Source organism: Exserohilum turcica, assembly GCF_000359705.1.
Source record: "Exserohilum turcica Et28A unplaced genomic scaffold SETTUscaffold_12, whole genome shotgun sequence".
NCBI lineage: Eukaryota > Fungi > Ascomycota > Dothideomycetes > Pleosporales > Pleosporaceae > Exserohilum > Exserohilum turcicum.
This window is the reverse complement of record NW_007359937.1, coordinates 1,248,660-1,268,401: the sequence shown is the minus strand read 5'-3', so window position 1 is coordinate 1,268,401 and position 19,742 is coordinate 1,248,660. Positions and strand designations below refer to the sequence as shown.

Below are 19,742 nucleotides of genomic sequence, written 5' to 3'. Positions count from 1 at the left end.
GACGATGACGTATGGCAGTGGTGACGTGTGCCAGCAGGGCGACAAAGGGCGTGGCCTCGATTGCAGTGTCTTGAAACAAAGGCACAAGTAGCCAGCGGCAGTGGGAACAGCGGTACGAGGGTGCAGCCAGGCACTGCGGAGAGGATGGTAGAAAAGACGAGGGTCCGTGACGAAAAAGGGCCCCCCGTCGTCAGGCAAACGGGACAGTATATCACTTGAGCAAAAGCCCACGGGCGCGTGTGATAATGCAGCTAGATCGTAGCTCGAGATCGAGGCGGACACTAGACTGGCGCATTTCTGCTGCGCCAGCTACAGGAGCGATAGCCGTCTGCGTCAGTCGAGCTGATCCCTGCGGGTGCCGCGCTGGCAACGAGTGGCATTCTCACACGAGCAGGCTATGGCGCAGCGCTGCAGAAGGATGGAGACATGATGCGTGTGCTAGGGCAATCAAGGACACGACCAGTGCTCGAGGGCCCCGGGAGCAGCGCCGACGTGTGTTTGCGAGTCCAATCCTGGTCCTGGGGCGATGCTGTGAACCCACATCACTGCCAGGCACCTGAAGCCACAAAGTGCCGTGTCGGGTTTTCCTGGGGTCTGTTAGGCAGGGATGCGTGGCGGAATCGATCGTTCAGGCCTCGAAGCGATCTGCACATTGTTGAAAGCGGCTTAGAAAGATCTGGCGGCGCTGGACAAGCCGATGATGACAGCTTGCTAGCACGTAGTGACCAAGATCCTGCACGATATAGCGCCGCAGCAATAGCGTCGGCACCAGAATCCAGCTGCAGGGCACACAGTCTTCTGGATCGAATCAACGGCCCATCGGGTGAATGCCTGCCGTACTACGCGGCCGCCTCTTTTCACCGCCAGCGAGGTGCCACCAAAACGTCAAACCAGCGACCCCGACGACACACCAAGCCGCCGCAATGTCGGGTCCTTGCCGGTGAGGGGGGTTTGAGAAGTGCCTGGCGAGGCGGGTGCGGCGATCGGCGGTGGCCCCGGGCAAGTCGTGGAGGGAGGCCATGTGCGGTTGTTGGCGTTGGAGTAGGCGTTGGAGTAAGCAGGTTAGGGGGGTGAGGGGGGGAGAGAAAGAGGGGAGGGGGAGGGGGGAGGGGGAGGGGGGCGCTGCCACTGCGCAGAAACAGGTGACTAAGCCAATGGCAGCGGGCGACGGCGCCCAGGCGTGCAGAACATGTCGCTGTCGCTGTCTTGTCACCAGGACGATGCGTCGTGGCCGTGGATGCCACATCGCGAGCCGTTACATGGTCCGACCTTGGGGCGGCCAGTGTTTCAGCGGCGACTCGAGTGTCACAGGTACGATTGCAGATTGACGAGCCCGAAAGAACGGCGAGGTTCCCACGATGCTAGCGCGGGGGGGCCCGAGCGCCGATTTGCCGTTTTCGAAACTTCGTAGACAACGTCCGCTGTTTGCGCGCACGCACGCACACACACACACGGCACTGGCACTGGCACCGTGGACCTTGGCCCCCTCGTCCTGCTGGCAAATTGCAAGTACCGCCGCGTAAATGAGGTGGAATCGCCTGCTCCAGCCCAGTCCTGTCCGCCCCCCGTGCTGGTCGCGAAACCGGGGAAGCGCTTCTGCCACGGCCCATGTGCTCTCTCCATGTCGCCTGCGCTGCTCTTCAACCCTCCGCCCAGCCACCATTGCTGAGCTGCTGCGCCCGTCTCCGCAGCCCTCTTTTCCACACGGCGGCACGCTGACCGTCAACGGCTATGTTCGCACCGTGCGCAAGCAGAAGCGCATTGCCTTTGCCGCCATCGGCGACGGCTCGACGCTGCAGACGGTGCAGGCTGTCCTCCCTCCCCAGCTCGCAGAAGGGTCAGTGGTTCTTCTCCCGCCCATGTGCGTGCGCTAACCAGGTGCACCAGCAGACTTTCAACCGGTGTCGCTGTAACAGCCACCGGGAAATGGACGCCTTCGCCCGGCCAGGGACAGTCACATGAACTCCAGGTGGACCAGGTGCGGATATTGGGAGAAAACGACGCTCCAGTGAGTCGGTCGCCGTGACATGCCGTGGCCGTGTCCAGTGTCTGATCTGCATGACCATATCTCAGACGTATCCCATACAGAAGAAGTACCAGACGCCCGAGTTTCTTCGCACCCTTCCGCACTTGCGCAGTCGACTGCCCTTCAACGCGCTGCTGCTGCGCTTGCGGTCCCTAGTCACGGCCCAGGTGACGAGCTACTTTGCGAAACATGACTTCGTCCAATGCCACCCTCCAATCATCACGTCCTCTGACTGTGAAGGCGCGGGCCAAGTCTTCACCGTGGCGCCCGAAGCACCGTCGGCACCCGCCACGCCCTCTTCCACCCAGGCCAAGCAGCAGGACGACTTGTTTTTTGGCGCTCCAAAGTACCTGACCGTCTCCAGCCAGCTGCACCTGGAGGCGCTGGCCCAGTCAGTAAATAAAGTTTGGACCCTATCTCCGACGTTCCGTGCCGAAAAGAGTGACACGGCACGTCATCTTAGTGAGTTTTACATGCTCGAGGCCGAAGTGGCCTTTGTAGACAACGTCAGTGTCATCATGGACACGGTAGAGGACATGCTGCGCTCCGTTGCTTCTGAGCTGCACACATCACTCGTAGGTCAGGAGCTCCTCGAGGCACGCGCACGGGACCAGGACCAAGACAGCGCATCTGTGTCCCACGCTACCCTTGCACAACGGTGGCAGGGGCTAATCGCTGGGTCGTGGCCAAGAATCACCTACAAGGCTGCAGTACAGCACCTCCAGGACGCTGTAGCTCAGGGCAAGGCGGCGTTTGAGTATGCACCTGGCCATGAAAACGGCCTGCAGACCGAGCACGAACGTTTCCTGGCTGAAAGCCTGGGGAATGGCGGACCCGTCTTTGTCACAGACTACCCGCGTAACATCAAGCCATTCTATATGGCGCCATCAACTGACGCCACGCCTGAGGACAGCGCAGCGCCGACGGTCGCATGCTTCGACCTGCTCGTACCCGAGATCTGTGAACTGGTCGGCGGCTCCATGCGTGAGCACAGGCTACCCAATCTCCTCAAGTCCATGGACGACCATGGCCTTGGACATGTCACGGACGGGTCCACCGACGCATCAGATGGCTCGTTGCAGTGGTATGTCGATCTGCGGAGGTACGGCAGCGTGCCGCACGGCGGATTTGGCCTTGGTTTTGATCGGCTTTTGTGCTACCTCGCCGGGGTTCCCAACATTAGGGATGTAGTCAGCTTTCCCCGGTGGCACAAGCGGTGCGACTGCTGACGTGCACTCGAGATTGGAGGACCTTGCGTATCTCGGATCACGGCGTCGTTGAATGTTCACGAGCATGTCTCTCTGTAACGTGCCATGCAGGACACAGGGGATTATTGCTGATTGTAGCCCTTCGAGACCGAGGGCCCATTGTACGTGTGCGCTCCGTCGACGGTTGTACGATAGAGATGCGCGATGGCCACTTCGAGTACGACTACTGAGAGATGGATGCACCCAGGCTCTATCAAACTTTGCTACAGTAGCCGCAAACAACAATATCAAAACCCATCTACGCTCTCATGACAAGGCTGGCCTCTTGGATTCGTCGTCACGTGAACAAGCGTGAATTGGTCCGCCTCGCATACCCATTTTTCGAGCTTTGAAAAACACCTCATCTGCTGTTACCTGCCCATGGAGCGATTCATACTTTGCTTATCATGGTATATGTAGGGGGTGATTGAGCCGTCGCAGTTAGTCAGCCGCGGTAGGCGAGACCTTTACTGCTTTAGCCCGTGCTGGGATCGCTCATTAATCAGCGTGCATGTTGGGAACAAATGCATGCACACGCTACCATGGCCTGCGGCGGGGCAAGAAAAGGCATGCTGCACCTCACAGCTGAGGCTTGTGTGCGGCTACAAAGTCGCATCCAGGAAACAGGGCGTGGCTGGCATCCGGTGCGGGCGGAGATGATCTGATAAGATATGGCAAGCTCCCACGGCCGAACCCCCCTCCTCTGACGAGCGGGCTTTCGCCCAAACTTTAAGCTTTCGCCATCATCATGTGCTGGGTCTCCGCGGCCACTTGTAAGCCTCCGCTGATGCATTGGTGGCAGTGGGCGGCGGCCGGCCCGGTGGCGAGCACCGGAAGAGAGCAAAAAAGTCGCGACCTGTACGGGGTGCAAGCTATCGGCCAAATGGCTCGGGGATGCAGGTCGACGGCGGGCATCAAGCTCCGGCATCGCAGCGACTGATTGCGCGGGCACGTTGATGGCAGGCAGATGATAGTGTAAAGCCCCCCCCCAGGCCGGGTCTGACGTCTCGGCGCTCGGCTGAAGTTGTCTCGCGCTTCCGTTAGTTGCAAACAAAAGTGACAACTTCAATTTCCAACCATTGACCATCCACCCGCCGCCAGCGCCCCTCTCGCCGCACCTCCACGGAGCTATCACGGGTCCTCCCAAGGCAGTTTCCACCACAGTCGCAACCCTGGAATCCGCGGCGCCTGTAGCCGGCCGTCTTATGGCCCCCAATGATCGGCCAGCAGTTCCTCTGGAAGAAGAGCACGAGTACGCCCTCCATTGCAGCGCCATCTACGGCAAGCACCACACGCTAACTCGCGCCCCAGCTATGAAGCGCTGCCGCCCAACTTCTCCCTCACTGCGAATATGCTCGCGGGCGCATTCGCGGGCGTCGCTGTACGTGCTCCAGGCCGGCGTCGTCATGTACCCGCCCCCAGCTGACTGGACCACAGGAACACTCAGTGATGTATCCAGTGGATTTGCTCAAGGTGCGCGGCTTCGCCTCAAACGCCTCACCGTCTCCGGACGATGCGCTGACTGCCGGCAGACCAGAATGCAGATCGTCAACCCCTCCCCAAGCGCAATGTACAGCGGCATATCGAACGCCATGGTCACCATATCGAGAGCGGAGGGGTTCTGGTCATTATGGAGAGGACTGTCGAGCGTAGTCATGGGTGCAGGTGGGCATAGAAGCGCGCAAAACCACGGCTGGACGCAGCTGACAGTGGTGCAGGTCCCGCCCACGCCGTTTACTTTGCATCGTATGAGGCCACGAAGCATGCCCTCGGCGGAAACGAGGGAGAGAGCCACGAGCACCATCCCCTTGCAGCAGGTACGCAACACAGCACCGCCTGTGCAAAGGCTCCAGCTGGCACTTGCTAACTGTCCGCAGCTGCTAGCGGTGCCGCAGCCACCATTTCCAGCGACGCATTGATGAATCCGTTCGATGGTAAGAAGTGCATCTCGACTGCGCCCCGCGCCTGCTAAAGCTCGTAGTCATCAAGCAACGCATGCAAATGCACGGTTCGATATACAAGTCGGTTCCTCAATGCGCCCGAGAGGTGCTCCGCACTGAGGGCATCGGCGCATTTTACGTCTCCTACCCCACAACACTATGCATGACGGTACCATTCACGGCCCTGCAATTCATGGCGTACGAATCCATCTCCAAGGTCATGAACCCTACCGGCCGATACGATCCCTACACCCATTGCTTCGCGGGCGGCGTTGCGGGCGGATTTGCCGCAGGCCTTACCACACCACTGGACGTTATCAAGACGCTTTTACAAACGCGGGGCAACGCAAGGGACGTGGAATTGAAAAATGTTTCGGGTCTGTTGCACGCTGCAAAGATCATTCACCAAAGAGAAGGATATCGAGGATATTTCCGTGGACTGAAGCCTCGAATCATCACCACCATGCCCAGCACTGCCATCTGCTGGTAAGTTTCTGTGCAAGCAATGAAGTCGGGCGTAATCTGATTCAACATAGGTCCGCATACGAAATGGCCAAGGCCTTCTTCATCCGGAGAAGCACCAACTCGTCCACAGCCATATAATGAGGAGGGGGTGCAAATCGGTTCTATTTCCAGTCATCATGGCGACGAGCGCCCGAATACCACGATGAGCGCATTGGCAATTGAGCAATAGGCTTGTAGCGTCGCGGAGTAGAGCCCACTGCAGATTTGGGCATCAGAGGCAAGATGCAGTCTTTCTGTCTGGCGTGGGCAGAGCAAGAAGCTGCGTGGCGATGCTTCTTGTCATTGTGTAGTGCTGCGAGCTTTTCTGAACGCGCTGTCGGGCGGCGTATGGGCGCTTGGTTATGTGAGCGCTTGGCGGCTAGCGCAGATAGTTGTACCATAGGAGAAAATCAAATACCGGCACTGCTCATGATGCCGCGCACACCCGGTACTTTGCCTGACTTGGTTGATAGCAATCTTTCTCAGCGTGGCCGGGGTGTATATGGAAGCTTCTTTGCAGGTGCGTAATCGATAATAGAAGGCGGCCCGCTCTTGTCTAGCCTCTGATCGCACCCCCCACCTGCACCTGCACTTGCACATGCACCTGCACGTGCTCATGGGCTCTTTGTACCGATACCATGCAAACATTCCTAGAATCCCATCGGACCTACTGTGCCGGGGTGCGTATATCGGCACAACGTCAAAGCAGCAGCATGTTTTGTTCTGTCGGGTTGCCGTTGCTCAGCCTTGGAGGTTACGCATATGCACTGGGCAGCGACCTACGTCACCCGCAAGCGCGAGCTAGGACCGGCGCATGCAACACATGAATGAACCTACACCACCACCAACCCATGACCTCGACGCGGGACACTTATTCCCGTCTCCACAACATCCATTCTCCTGAATTGGGCGCGCGGCATCTATGCGTTTCGCTATGCGCGCCAGTGCCACCCAAAAAGCATACGACGAGGCTTTTCTAGCCTGCTCGACTGCAGTATACTTTGAGAGCCAGGTTAGCGCCCAACGACGCACCAAGTGTCGCATGTCATGAGAGAATGCCGGCTGACGCTCCGCAGAACAACGAGCCCGAAGCGCTGCGGTCCTGGAAGTCGGCCCTTGATCACATCAATTACCATAATGCTCGTCGCAACCCCTCTACCTACCGCCCTGCGACCGAAACCGAGAGGGCGCTCATCGAATCGTTACGTCAGTTGGAACTGCAGTGCAAGGAGCGCGTCGATCTGCTGGAAGCCTTGAAAAAGAGCCGCGAAGATTCGAAAGAAAGCCTTGGCTCAGGGTCGTCTGAGACAAATGCGCATGCGACATCATCTCACCAAGGGGCCCAGTCACCAAACGGGGCGAACCCGTCTTCGTCATGGCTTGGTGGTGGATCGTTACCGCCCATAGAATACACCGATCTCTCAAGGCCACCGCCACTACCATACCGCCCCGCGCTTCCACCTCGCAAAAGCTCAGGCAATGCGTCGTCACGAGACAACAGCCTGTCGCAGGTCCGGAGCGCATCGACGCTGTCTCCAGGACCTGCAGACGACGAAAAGACGCGCACACCGTCGCCAGAAAAAGGGAGTAGATTACTACGGACATTGAGACCTGGAAGGGAAGGCAAGAAATCATCGTCCAAGATGCCCAACTCTTTGAGGACCCGCCCCGATGCCTCGAAAGCAGCTACTCAAGCGTGGACTGTCAAGACCACAAGATCGTCTGCTCGTCCGGCTCTGGGCCCGTCAAATCCATCGGCATCTTCGATAGTTGCCTCGTCACGCTCGTCGATGGACAAGGCGGCTGCTGAGAGGTCAAGTGCATCTTCGGGTTCGGAATCGCAACTGCCACCTGCACAAGCGCCATTCTATTTCCGAGCTGGTGAAGGCTCTGCGTCTACTGCGTATGCCGTCTCGGGCGCTAGTGGTAATAATGATACCCAGCCCGTTAGGACTTCAGCGTCTGAACGAACAGGATCGTCAATTCCTCGAAAATCAGTCGATCCGGGTCGGTTCGCGGGCCTGTCGTTGGGTGGCACAGCGTTGCCTTCGTACCGAAAAGAATATCCCAAGGCTACCCCTGATCCACGCAACCTCGCGGCATCAGCAGCAGCATACTCATATGGCGACAGTGGTGGTGAGAGAAGTGAAAGAGGAGGGGTCATGTGGGACCCAACGACACGGCGGCTGGTACCGAAATCCACGAGTAGTAATACGCGTACACGAACCGATTCAGAGCAAGACGAGGTACCTGAGACTATAGCGCTCGAGGAGGACGGGGACATGGTGAAGAAAAGACCGTCGCCTGTACGAAAAGGCAGAGGCAGAGGAAATTCCATGCGCGCAGATTTGCCCGATACCCCAAGCACAGACAGTGCAGAGGCCGAATCAGAACCCGAAGAAACAGATGAGTGGAAGCGACGAGCAGACGAGATTCTGAGGAACCTGCCGCGGGGTGTCGACAAACAAGCAGCACAGCAGATTTTGAACGAAATCGTGATACAAGGAGATGAAGTGCACTGGGATGATGTATCGGGGCTAGATGTGGCCAAGTCGGCGTTGAAAGAAACGGTCGTTTACCCATTTTTGAGACCAGATCTATTCATGGGTCTGCGGGAACCAGCGCGCGGTATGCTTCTCTTCGGGCCCCCGGGAACAGGAAAGACAATGTTGGCAAGAGCTGTTGCAACAGAGTCAAAGTCCACCTTTTTCGCCATCTCTGCGAGCAGTCTTACGTCCAAGTTTCTGGGCGAATCCGAGAAACTAGTTCGTGCGCTATTCCAGCTAGCTAAAATGCTTGCCCCATCGATCATCTTTGTTGACGAGATCGATTCGCTTCTTTCGTCTCGCTCCGGCTCGAGTGAACACGAGGCAACGCGACGCATAAAAACCGAGTTTCTCATCCAGTGGTCTGATCTGCAAAAGGCAGCCGCTGGAAGTGCACTCACTGAAAAGGAGAAGGAGAAGGGGGATGCTAGCAGAGTGCTTGTGCTCGCCGCAACCAATCTTCCATGGGCCATTGACGAGGCAGCGAGACGAAGGTTTGTGCGAAGACAATATATTCCGCTCCCTGAGGGCTCGGTTAGGAAGCAGCAGATCCAGACGCTATTGAGTCACCAGAAACATGAGCTTAGTGATCAAGATCTGGATCGTTTGGTCGAGCTCACTGAAGGTGTGTTTATCAGTTGATGTGGTGTGAACATGGAATTAACATTGATGCAGGTTTCTCAGGGTCTGACATAACAGCTCTTGCCAAAGACGCAGCCATGGGTCCACTGCGCTCGCTCGGAGAAAAGCTCCTTTCCATGACCATGGACCAAATACGGCCCATACAGTATCGGGATTTTGAGGCTAGTCTGCAGACTATCCGGCCGTCTGTCAGCAAGCAGGGGCTGAAAGAGTATGAAGACTGGGCTACGCAGTTTGGTGAGCGCGGAGGTTAGGGTGGGTAAACACTTGTCGTATAGCATTGCGTCCAGGATAAAGAGAATAAGAATATCTCAGCCAATGCTTATCTTGGATTTCTATTGCTAATGGGCACAGTCGTCGTGAGGTGCCTGCTCTTTTTGGCTTGATCATGACTAGCTCCTTCCTCGAGTAGTATGCTCGTGGCTTGGCACCGTCTCACAGCGGGACTTCACTTGTCGACCTTTCAGGAACCTCGACTCTACACACTTTTTCCTGTTCTGAACTTGCGAATCCTACACCATGGCGCCACGCAAGAAGACTGAAGAGAAAGCCTCAGCCAGCGAAGCTGCAGACATGGTACTGCAGTACCTGCGTACGTCACTCACTCACTCACTCACCTCGCGGCATTTCCACTCGAGCTCATAGCCTCACATACTAACATGCTCCAGGCAAGCAGAACCGCCCCTACTCAGCAATCGACGTGTCTGCCAACCTGCACAACAAGGTGACAAAAGGTGCGTTGCGCGCCTGCGTACCTAATACTGCAAACCAGTGTGCCTGACCATTCGCCCAGCTTCGGCAGCCAAAATCCTCAAAGACTTGCATGAGCAGAAATTGATCGAAGGACGTGCAGCAGGTACGCACGTCTTGAGGTCTGGAAATACTGACAGGGTGAACTAATATCATTGGCTGGCTGGCTACAGGCAAGCAGATTGTATATCATGCACTGCAGGTAAGAAGATCCTCCATTCACACTCCCGTCCTCGCTTTCCTTGATCACGGACAGGAAAGATAAATTGTATACAAGACGCTGACAGTGCCTTGGCTATCTCCAGGACGCAGCAGACATATGCACGACAGAACAACTTGCCGCGCTCGACGCCACGATCCTGCATCTCCGCAGCCAAACAGCCACGCTGAATGCGACGGCAAAAACGCTTCGGAGTGCGCTTTCGGCGCTCAACTCGACGCTGAGTACGGCTGAGCTGGTTGCGGGTGTGGATGCGCTGGAGAGAGAGAAAGTGGAGATTGAAGGGCGGTTGGATGGGTTGAGGAAGGGTAAGGGGAGGATGGTGAGTTTTTTTTCTTTTTTTTCTCTTTCTTTGCCCCCCCCTCCCACTTTTTTTGTTCTGGGAATAATAGAATACTACTGTGTGAGATGAATGGGTTATTAACAGCAGTTCCAGATCACGCCGGCCGAGCGCAAGGCGATTGAAAAGGAATGGAGGGCGCGGGCGAGCGTGGCCAGGAAAAGAGAGAAGATTGCAAAGGACATGTGGAAGATTATTGCGGATTACCTACCAGATGATGAGGCGAGGGAGGAGCATCGGGAGATGTTTGATTTGGATGGTTAGATGGATGCATGGATGCATGGATGCATGGCTTCACGACATACATACATACATGTTACACGTCGTGCGTGCTGCAATGACGGAGACGAGAAAGCAAGTGAGAGAGAGAGAGAGAGAGAGAGAGAGAGAGAGGATGAATATACGAGCATGTAAAGGCGTTAGTTGGACTGATTCCAATCGTGCATACTACGAGCAAAACTTGACATTTTTCGCAAAACCATCCATTATGCAGCATTATAGCGCCTCAGAGCGAAAAAACAAAACAAAACAAAACAAGGGAACGTAGATGCCATCTAACTCGTGACCAGACATGTGAATAAGGATCATGATAATAATCATAAGGAGAAGGAGAAGAAGAAGAAGAAGAAGAAGAAGCTGTCGCCATGGCAGCACGAAAACGCCCTATACAAAATGCAACACACGGATATGCCAAGACGTGATATTATGCCAGAGCTGCACGCACGACGACAACGACAAGGACGACCAACAACCAACCAACAACGAAAAGAAAAAAAAGCGCCGAGCTCGCTAAAACAAGAGACAGGCAAGCGAGATCAAAACCCTTCTCTCGTCCCCCTCTGGTAAGAATACGAGCTGTGCAGATCATCGCGAATATCCTGGGACAAGGAGTCCTCATCGTGGTAGTCATCGAGAGCATCTCTTACGCGGGAGAGTTGAGCGAGGGTTTTTGCGAGAGCAGCGCCTTCGTCGCGGCCGCGGTCCACGTCTACGAGGAGCATGATGGGGAAAGGGAGGCCGACGAGGAGGGCCAGGAACCAAAAGGCCTGTTTTTTTTGTTGGTTGGTTAGTTAGTTTCTCCTGGAGACAGGGAACGAGCGTTGGAAGATGGGGAGAAAGAAAGGACAACTTACAGGTCTGATTTCTCCGTATGCATCGGTTATTGCGCCTACAATGGCTGGCCCAAATATACTGCTGCCCTTGTCGGTAATGGCGTACAAGGCGTAAAAGGCTGCCTCGTAGCCTGGCGGGATGAGTTCACCGAAAAGCGCGCGGCAGTAGCTGCTGAGTCCGCCGAGGACAAGGCCGTAGACGGCGCCTAGAGGGTACATTTCCCATTGTTGCTGTAGGCCTAGGAAACCCAGGCGCTGGACGGCCGGAATATAGCCCAGAAGACCGTAGATTGGGATGGTTTCGAAGAGCAGGATACAGAGCAAAATGGTTTGTGTAGGCGAGAGGCGGAAGAAAGCAGATAGACGGGACCAGAGGAAAGCGCCTAGGACTCCAAAGACGGTTGCAATGACATTGATGAGGGCAAGCATGGCGTAGGGCATTCCTAGTGTCGTTTTTGCAAAGAGCACGGCTGTTCCCGAGACAGTGGCTATACTGTCTGATAGTAAGAACCAGGCTGCCAGGAAAAGCAGCACGTCCTTGAGGTGGCGCGCATGTGTTACTGTGCGGCCGAGTGACTTCCACGAGTAGGTAAAATAGGCGAGGGCAGTACGGAATTTGGACGTTTGCGCATCAATGTGTAAGGGAGGTCCAGGGCGGGGTCGCAGCCAACGCGCGGTAGGGAGAGTGAAGACGAACCACCATGCGCCGACGATGAAGAGAACAAGGCGAAGGCCAAAGTTTGAGGACTTGAAAGCAATGACTACGAGAATGCCGATAGTCTGGACGAGCAGGGCGGCAATGTATCCAATGGCAATGCCATAAGACGAGATTTTGGTCGCAAGGGCCAGCTCGACCGAGGCGGCAGATTTGGACTTTGCTCTTGGGATGGTCAGGTCGGCGCTTGGTGGCGTGTGGGGAAGTAGTGCGGTGGTGGCATCGGCGACTTCGTCGAGGAGACCCTCGCGCTCTCCAAGCTGGTTGGCGTACTGGGCGCCTCGAATCACGTTTTCCTGCGTGGGTGTTTCTCCGCCTCTCTCTTCGTCTTCTTCGGTCTCGGTCTCGATGTCGATGTCGATGCCGCCATCTTCCTCTTCCTCTTCCTCTCTCTCCACGTACGAGGTTGCGGCGCTTGTGTCTGCGTACTTGACTGTTGGGTGGAAGCGCACCATGAGAGGCAGAAAGCTGTTGAGCAGCACGAAGCTTGCACCAAAGCACGTGTTTGCGATGATTGCGAGAAATGCACCCAGGATATACACCTTTGGCACAACGGGCAGAAACAGCATGGTCGCAATGCTGCCGACAAAGGCAAAGTAGAGGAGAAACGTCTTCCTGAACCTGCCGTGGTCTGCGGCGCCGCTCATGCTGATGATGAGCAGGGCTTGTATCAGGACGGAGATGCTAAACGTGTACATGGCGAAGCTGGCCGTGTTGATTTCAATACCGAGGATGTAAACAACGCATTGTCCCTTTTCCGGAGGGGGATTGAAGAGGGCGTCTACAGCAGAGGTGGAGGAGGAGAAGAAACTGGGGTTCACGACGGGCATGGTGGCCTTGCATGGCGTGGAGCGGTCGGCGAGGAGGACGCCATTCTCGCGGGCGAGCTGCTCGAGGGTGACGGGTATGAAGGAGCCGATGCCGCACACGACGAAGACCTGGGCGCGTTAGTGGTGCTGGCGGCTTGGGCGACGACGACGACGACAGCGACGACGAGGGTGACGGGCAGGGAGTCAAACGGTACCTCGGCGGCCCATCCGTACATGTAGAAGCCGCGGAGCTCTCTGTCGCTCGTCAGGCGGGTGTCCTCGCCGGCATAGTGGGGGCGGTCGGGGGCAGACTCCATGTCGAAGGTGTGGCGCGACGACAGGCTCTGCTCATCGTCTGCCTCGTTGGACTGGGAGATGGAGGGCACCGAGACGGAGACTTTGGAGTGCGACGAGGCATCTCGCGTCATCGAGGGCGGCGGTCGGTAGTAGGGCGGAAGCTCGGGCGCGCGCGGTGCCATCGAATGAACGCAGCCGTCCGGGGAGCAGGGTCTAGGCTAATGGGCGGGAGGAGCGTCACCGGGCCTCAGACATGGTGATGCTGGGGGCGCTTGGGGGGGATGCAAGAGGAGAGAGGCACTGGCACGGCGACAGACGAGCAGGACAGCACAGCACAGCACGCGGCCAACGGCCAGACAGGAAGCGGTTAGGAGGGGCGCTGGGGAGAGCGAGCGATGGTGGAGTTGTTGGGTGGGCAGCGGGCGATCCCATGGTCGCGCTGGGCGAGGCAAGTTGGGCCATGGGCGGCGGCGGCATGACCTGGACATCTGATAATGCGACGACTGCTTTGCCGCGTCAAGCTTGCCCGTTGCCGCACCAGCAGCCAGCCTGGCCGGCGGTGCAGCAGGGGCTTATCCAAGACGGTGACGGTGCGACGAGACATGCACATGGGCAGTGGGCAGCGGGCAGTGGGCGTGCATGCCAATCTGCGGGTGACGGCAGCACCCACTCACTGACCGCCGCAGCCGCTCGCTACTGCGCGCCTACACCTGGCCGGCGCGTGGTGTTGGCGGCCGCGATGGAGATGGTCGTGGTGATGATGATGATGGCGGTGGTGGTGGTGGTGGTGTTGTGTGGATGCGGTGTTGATGGTGGCGATGGTGGTGGTGTTGTGCATGCATGGCGGGCGCTCTGGTTGGCGGGCGCGGTGTTGGCCTGAGTGAGTGAGTGAATGGGCGGGTGGGTGAGTAAGTGCGCAGGGCGTGCCTGCCTTGCGTGCCTGCCGCCTGCCTGCCCGCCGGCCGATCGAGGCAGCGACGCAGGGCCGAGCGCCAAGACTGCGCCCCGGCCAGGGCTGAGGGCTCGTCGACCTCATCCATCCTTTTGCATCACCGCACATCCACTCCCGCCCCAACCACCACCACCCGCCGACGCGTCTCCCATCCCGCCATCCCACCATCCCCCGGACTGCCCACCGCTTCCCACCGACGCGCGCGACCGCCGCCATCACCCTCTTTTGCTGCCCACCGCGCGCGACAATGCCATAGTCGCCCACCGCGCGCGCCCCAACCTTGCTTTCATTCACCCGCCCGCCGCGCCCCGTCCGCCCGTGGCTCTGCCTGCGATCCCGTAATTGCTCCTTGCTCCCCCCCGACATCTGCACCTGACTGCTGCCCTGCCCTGCCCTGCCCTGCCCATCGCAGCGCCCCTCGCCGCCCTCGCCGCCCTCGCCCCGGCCAAACAAGCCTCGCCCCGGCCCGCCTCTCGTCCATCCACCACGCCCAGCTACACGCCCCCAGCTACCCTGCATCCGTATCGCTGTCTGCCGCGACTGCACGCCCGCGTTTTCCTAGTCGACGGCCAGGCGCGCGCAGAGCGGGTGCGGCCAAGGCGCCCCAGGGCTGCTCGACACTCGACGTAGCATGCCCGGCATCCTCATGATGAACCACACCGCGTCCCACGCAGCCACGGCTTCACGAGATGGCGCCACCATGAAGCGCTCCCACGACGGCAACTTTACCAATGGCGACCCCGGTGATGCGCCGAGAGGCTCGCCCGCAGGAGGCTCCATGGCCCATCGAGCACCCCCCAAGGACGCCCCTCTCCACGCCGCCTCCGCTTCAAGCACCTCGCTCGAGCACTACTCGGAGCTCCCGCCCGAGATTGCACACATTGGCCCCGAGCAGTACAACGCCCTGTCGACGCTGTTGCTGCGCATATCCCAGGAGTCCTACAACGACCTGAGCGCCATACTGCAGAAAATGGCTGCCCTGCCAATTGCGCCCGTGGCCAACGGCGCCCTGCCCAACGGGCTCGGTGCAGCCAACATGCAGGGAAACGCCGAGGCGAACAAGCGGAAAAAGCTGCTCCTTCTCCAGTTTGCCCAGGAGCAGCGCTCCAAGTTCATCAAGCTGCTGGTCCTTGCCGAATGGGGAAAGAAAGCGGCCTTTGACATTTCCAAGCTTATCGATTTGTTTTCATGGGCCGGCGCACAGGCCCGCCATATGGACGCCGCCGATGACCAACTCGACAGGATCAAGCTGCTCTCCAACATTGCCAGAGAGAACAACCCAGACATTGCCACGGCCCTCCAGGTGCTGTCCACCGGCAAGGCATCGTGGATGCCGAGCCTGGGCTACATTCCGCCCGCGCCCATCTCCTCCGAGCAAGCTCTCAAGCTTCTGCGATACATGAACACCTCTCTCTCGATCCGTTTGAACGTGCACGAAAACCTGCCGCGACACCTCCGCAACTGGCGCATACATTCTGGCCGTGTCACGTTTGTCATTGACAACGAACTGGAATTTGATGTCATGTCTTTTGTTGAAGATGCTTCAGAGCAGTGGTTCCTCATTGACTTGCGATTGCTGTTCACCCCAGCGCCCACCGTCACCATTGGAAGCCGTTTCTTCATGCAGCTCAAACAGCAGGCTGATTTTGTGCTAAAGGACAAGGGCTTGAGCGGTCTTTATGACTTCTTGAACAACTTCATCCTGACGCACAAAATCTCGGTTCTTCGCTCGCAGGCCGCTGCGCTTGTTCGCTCCGGATGGGCAGGTTCCCTCAAGGTCGAGCCAGTACACCGCCTGCTCGTTGTGCAGTACTGGATCAACAAGCCCGGAAAGAAGAACTGGATCGAGATTGGCATCTCCACCAACAAGCCCAAAAACGCAAAGATATCGTGGAGAGGGCCTCCGAGACCCTCGCTGACCACACGATGGTTCCGCCAAGGAAAGGAGGTCAAAGACGCCAACTTTGCATTTGACTGGACAAACCTTTCCATGGAAAAAGTCATCAAGCTTGTCATTGCGCGCCATACGAGCGACATTCTACAGGCCACAAAGGAGAGCTTCAGGTCTGGACTTGCTGCAGAGGCCGACTTGTCCGAGGCTGAGCCCGCGGATTGCAAGCTCAACGCAAGTCTGGGCACCAAATCCACTTTGATTACCTTGTCACTAGAGCCAGTCACCGGCAACCACATCGTGCGGCCAGCAAGTGCTTTGTCAGCACGAGCCGAAAACGCCTTCAACATGGGTAGGGAACCAACACAGATGGCACATGTAATGACGCAAGTACTGGCCGGTACACTGCTTAGCTTGATTCAAAGAAACGCCCAGCAACTTGGGTGGCAACCGGTGGCAAGACAGGCACTGAATCCGCAGATAGTCAAGGCTGCTGTCAAGCTGGACGTCATCTCGTCCGCTCTATACTGGCCGCGCGGGTGGTCGCAAAGTTGGGCTTTCGCAGCCGTCATAGACTCTTCGGGAGAGTCGTGGTGGATCCTCGAAATCGGCCCTAGTGGAAACAGCATCGAATACGCTGAGCAAATCAGGATGGACAGGCCCGATGGGAGCACCTTGCCCATCAACAGGAACACTCTGGCAAGTCTGGAAAGAGTTGCTCTGCAATTACTATGCTTCCGTGTCACGGCGCGTCAACTCGAAAAGGAGAAGAAGATGTACGCCCTCGAGGAAGAGCTGGGACAAACGAGTGCTTCCTCAGGAGCACGACGCATCGCTCGCCGATGGGTCCTACGGGTGCAAACTGCCGACCTTCTCACCACGAGATCAAAACATGGCTCCTGGCTCGAATCGGAGATCAAAATCACTTGCGAGGGTTTGCGAGCTAGCGGCCAAAACGTATGGCACATGGCGACGGGAAGGATGGTCAAGTCTGTCGCTGCAGACATGCACAAGCTTATGGCGGCTTCACCACAGAATGCTTTCAAGTTTGCGGATGACGGCAACTTTAGGATCCTTCTTTCTACGCCCTTTGGTCATGACATACTCGGGGAGCTGCGCGCACGATTGCGAGACGTCAACCGTCTTCGTAGCTTTGCGACTACGCTCCAGAAGCGCAAGATGCGACTTGCATCATCCTCATTACAACGAGTGCAATTCCTTTACGGCCCTTCGCCATACTCTGCCGCCGTCAGCTTCAGTTCAGAGAAGGAGGTCTCCATCGAGCTGTCGTCGAAAAATCCTCACCATCGCATCCTCAACCTGCTTAACGACATTGCTAACGACCGACTGCCCTCATTCATAACCCTTGAGCCTAGCGATTCGAACGGTCTGGACCGTTTCTGCACGACTCTTGTTCTCACGCGGCCTTTGTTCAAAGTCATCCGCGAAATCGAACAACGATCGCCTGGTAATGTCCGAAATCCCGCCATCCACGTCCACTCTATTCTCAAATATCGCCTTACTTACGAGAACCCCGTGTGCACATTCGACATCCGCCTCCAACCCAAAGACGACGAGGTGTTTTGGTTTGTCGAAGACAATCTGCGCCCTAAAGACCCCAACGTGCTTCCTACACCTGAGCGTGCACCAGGCCATAGACGGCTTGACATCCTACAGGGAAAATTGAAAGGATTATTCAGTAGTAAAGGCCCAGGGTGGTTTGGCACGCGGAATGGCATGGTTGCGGGGCTGGACGCGATACCCGATGCACTACGGAAATTAGATGAGTGCGTGTTGAGCTGCAAGATGGAGGGTGGGTATGTGCCTCCACCGCTGGAACGACCGACGCAGCAAACTCAAAATTCTGGTCAAGGTTTGGCACAGCCGAACGGGATGCACCAAGGAAATCAGCAACAACAGCAGCAGCAGCAGCAGCAGCAGCAGCAACAACAACAACAGCAGCAACAGCAACAGCAACAACAGGCAAGAATGCAACAGCAGGCTCGTCATCAACAGGCGCAACAGATGAGAAAACAGCAAGCCAACCCACAGCTCAACGTACGCGCCCAACAACCAAATGGAAGACCACTTCAGCAGCACATGATGAATGGGCGGCAACACATGCAACAACAGCAAGGCAGAGGAGGCCGGCCAGGACAGACGCAAAACAACGTCATTGAAATCGATTAAAGGTCGAAGCAATGGTAAACTGGCCGTCTTACCACCTTTTACATCACCTCGTTTACCCCTTTTCGTCATCCGTGTACCACCATCTCCCCCACCCAAACGGCTTTTACGGTCTTTTCTGCTTTGCTGGATGTAACGAGCAATGCCTGCTGCGATAACTCCTACAATCTGTCTTGATGCCCTTTTTCATTTTCTTTCTTTCTTCAGTGATTCCCCCCACCCGCCTTTTTTTCATCTCACGGCCCTCCCTTTTTCTTGTATTAAAAAAGATGTGGAATGGGCGTCTCGTATATCGAGTGTCGTTATTATTGCAGGCACATATCCGCGAGTCACAATTGGGCTGTTTTTTTCTTTCTTTCTCTTCTCCAGTCTTCTTCTTCTCAACCCCGATTCTCCATGGTGCTAATTCAGAAAACCTGCTCTGACTATGCTGTGTTCATCGGAGTTTGACCTGGTTTTTTTTCTTTCTCCTTTTCCTTTTTTTTATTGCTATGTGTTTGCGTATGAGTGCATGATAGATCGGTTGAGTTGGGGGAGAAACTTCAACTCCTCCTGGTGTTTTTATTGTTTATTTCTGGAGTTTTGACCATGATTGCAACGGGCGTTTTATGAGCGGTAGTCAGGGTATTTATAGCGAATAAGGAAGGATGCAAGGGCAGCGGCAGGGAATAAAGTATGTATGCGGGCGGGGGAGCGCGGTTCGTGTGAGAGTGAGTGAGTGAGAGAGAGCGAGATGAAGATTGAGGAGAAGGCGAGGAAAGGCGAGGAGGGTGGAAGAGCCTCAAAAATTTATATTTTTTAATAGTTATCAGACATGGATAGAAGCAATGTACACAAGTTTATCCTTCTGAAAGAAAGGAAACATCGAGCTGTGGTTGTATGACAGCACTGTTGTCTCTGTTCTGTGTTGATTTGATGTAGCAAAATAGCAAAAGACGATTAAGACGCATGTGTGAGAGAAAAAACCCGTTGTTTGAATCTGATGCTAAAGCAGCAGAAGGCACAACGCAGCTGGCAGCTGTATCCGGTAAACCATATCGCTGAGATACTACTTACATATACCCAACCCAGCACCTTTGAACACGACAAGTGTCCTTCTGTATACTCAATATCTAGCAACGATTAAAATCGCTACCAGGCAGACCGCCTTTGTCGCTGCGGCGAGCAAGTAAAGCAGCCAACATACAACCATAGACGCAATGCAAATAAACCGTGATTCGAGTTACTAGTTGGAATAATCGTGTCACGCCACAGTAAAGTTGACATGACTACTAGTCTGAGCGGTGGGTTCTTGGTATTGCTTACACTTACTATGTAGGTGTGATAGACACAGCAATGGGGGCTGGACTAAGCGAGTCTGTAGCAATACCAGCAGTTTCCAGTCTTTGAGTTGGAAGACATGTGTGGTGCATATGCTTTGTTTTGTTGTAGAGGACTAATATGCCGGGAATGTGTTTGTGTATTGTGTGCTGTGTGATATCCGCACGCGTTCGATGTTCTGTTTTACTTTCACGTGCATATAGCAAGGGCTTGATGTAGGTGGATGGACAGATGCTTTTACTCG

General features: G+C 56.2%; 6 protein-coding genes across 6 annotated transcripts; 4 read left to right on the top strand and 2 right to left on the bottom strand.

Moving 5' to 3' along the window:
* Nucleotides 1-1,523: 1,523 nt before the first annotated feature.
* Nucleotides 1,524-6,155, top strand: SETTUDRAFT_147037 (uncharacterized protein; the record flags this gene model as incomplete). Its single annotated transcript, XM_008024557.1, has 10 exons — nucleotides 1,524-1,837; nucleotides 1,891-2,008; nucleotides 2,074-3,110; nucleotides 4,585-4,654; nucleotides 4,711-4,746; nucleotides 4,806-4,938; nucleotides 4,992-5,090; nucleotides 5,151-5,207; nucleotides 5,255-5,699; nucleotides 5,750-6,155. The coding sequence occupies 10 exons, from the start codon at nucleotides 1,524-1,526 to the stop codon at nucleotides 5,814-5,816; spliced, it is 2,376 nt and encodes a 791-aa protein (XP_008022748.1). The 3' UTR covers nucleotides 5,817-6,155.
* Nucleotides 6,156-6,651: 496 nt separating this feature from the next.
* SETTUDRAFT_147033 (uncharacterized protein) lies at nucleotides 6,652-9,159 on the top strand (the record flags this gene model as incomplete). The annotated part of the gene is made up of 3 exons (XM_008024556.1): nucleotides 6,652-6,729; nucleotides 6,794-8,888; nucleotides 8,939-9,159. The coding sequence occupies 3 exons, from the start codon at nucleotides 6,652-6,654 to the stop codon at nucleotides 9,157-9,159; spliced, it is 2,394 nt and encodes a 797-aa protein (XP_008022747.1).
* A 265-nt stretch (nucleotides 9,160-9,424) lies between these two features.
* SETTUDRAFT_26158 (uncharacterized protein) lies at nucleotides 9,425-10,479 on the top strand (the record flags this gene model as incomplete). Its single annotated transcript, XM_008024228.1, has 6 exons — nucleotides 9,425-9,497; nucleotides 9,574-9,639; nucleotides 9,699-9,761; nucleotides 9,829-9,857; nucleotides 9,961-10,197; nucleotides 10,312-10,479. 6 exons carry the CDS (start codon nucleotides 9,425-9,427, stop codon nucleotides 10,477-10,479), a joined length of 636 nt encoding a protein of 211 aa, XP_008022419.1.
* A 274-nt stretch (nucleotides 10,480-10,753) lies between these two features.
* Nucleotides 10,754-13,394, bottom strand: SETTUDRAFT_167580 (uncharacterized protein). The gene is made up of 3 exons (XM_008024555.1): nucleotides 13,067-13,394; nucleotides 11,349-12,980; nucleotides 10,754-11,261 (listed from the first exon to the last, which is right to left on the bottom strand). Exons 1-3 carry the CDS (start codon nucleotides 13,328-13,330, stop codon nucleotides 11,031-11,033), a joined length of 2,127 nt encoding a protein of 708 aa, XP_008022746.1. The 5' UTR covers nucleotides 13,331-13,394; the 3' UTR covers nucleotides 10,754-11,030.
* A 1,214-nt stretch (nucleotides 13,395-14,608) lies between these two features.
* Nucleotides 14,609-18,266, top strand: SETTUDRAFT_167578 (uncharacterized protein). The gene has a single exon (XM_008024554.1). It carries the CDS (start codon nucleotides 14,732-14,734, stop codon nucleotides 18,179-18,181), a length of 3,450 nt encoding a protein of 1,149 aa, XP_008022745.1. The 5' UTR covers nucleotides 14,609-14,731; the 3' UTR covers nucleotides 18,182-18,266.
* Nucleotides 18,267-19,017: 751 nt separating this feature from the next.
* SETTUDRAFT_37479 (uncharacterized protein) lies at nucleotides 19,018-19,590 on the bottom strand (the record flags this gene model as incomplete). The annotated part of the gene is made up of 4 exons (XM_008024288.1): nucleotides 19,018-19,196; nucleotides 19,235-19,275; nucleotides 19,365-19,403; nucleotides 19,490-19,590. 4 exons carry the CDS (start codon nucleotides 19,588-19,590, stop codon nucleotides 19,018-19,020), a joined length of 360 nt encoding a protein of 119 aa, XP_008022479.1.
* Nucleotides 19,591-19,742: the final 152 nt, after the last annotated feature.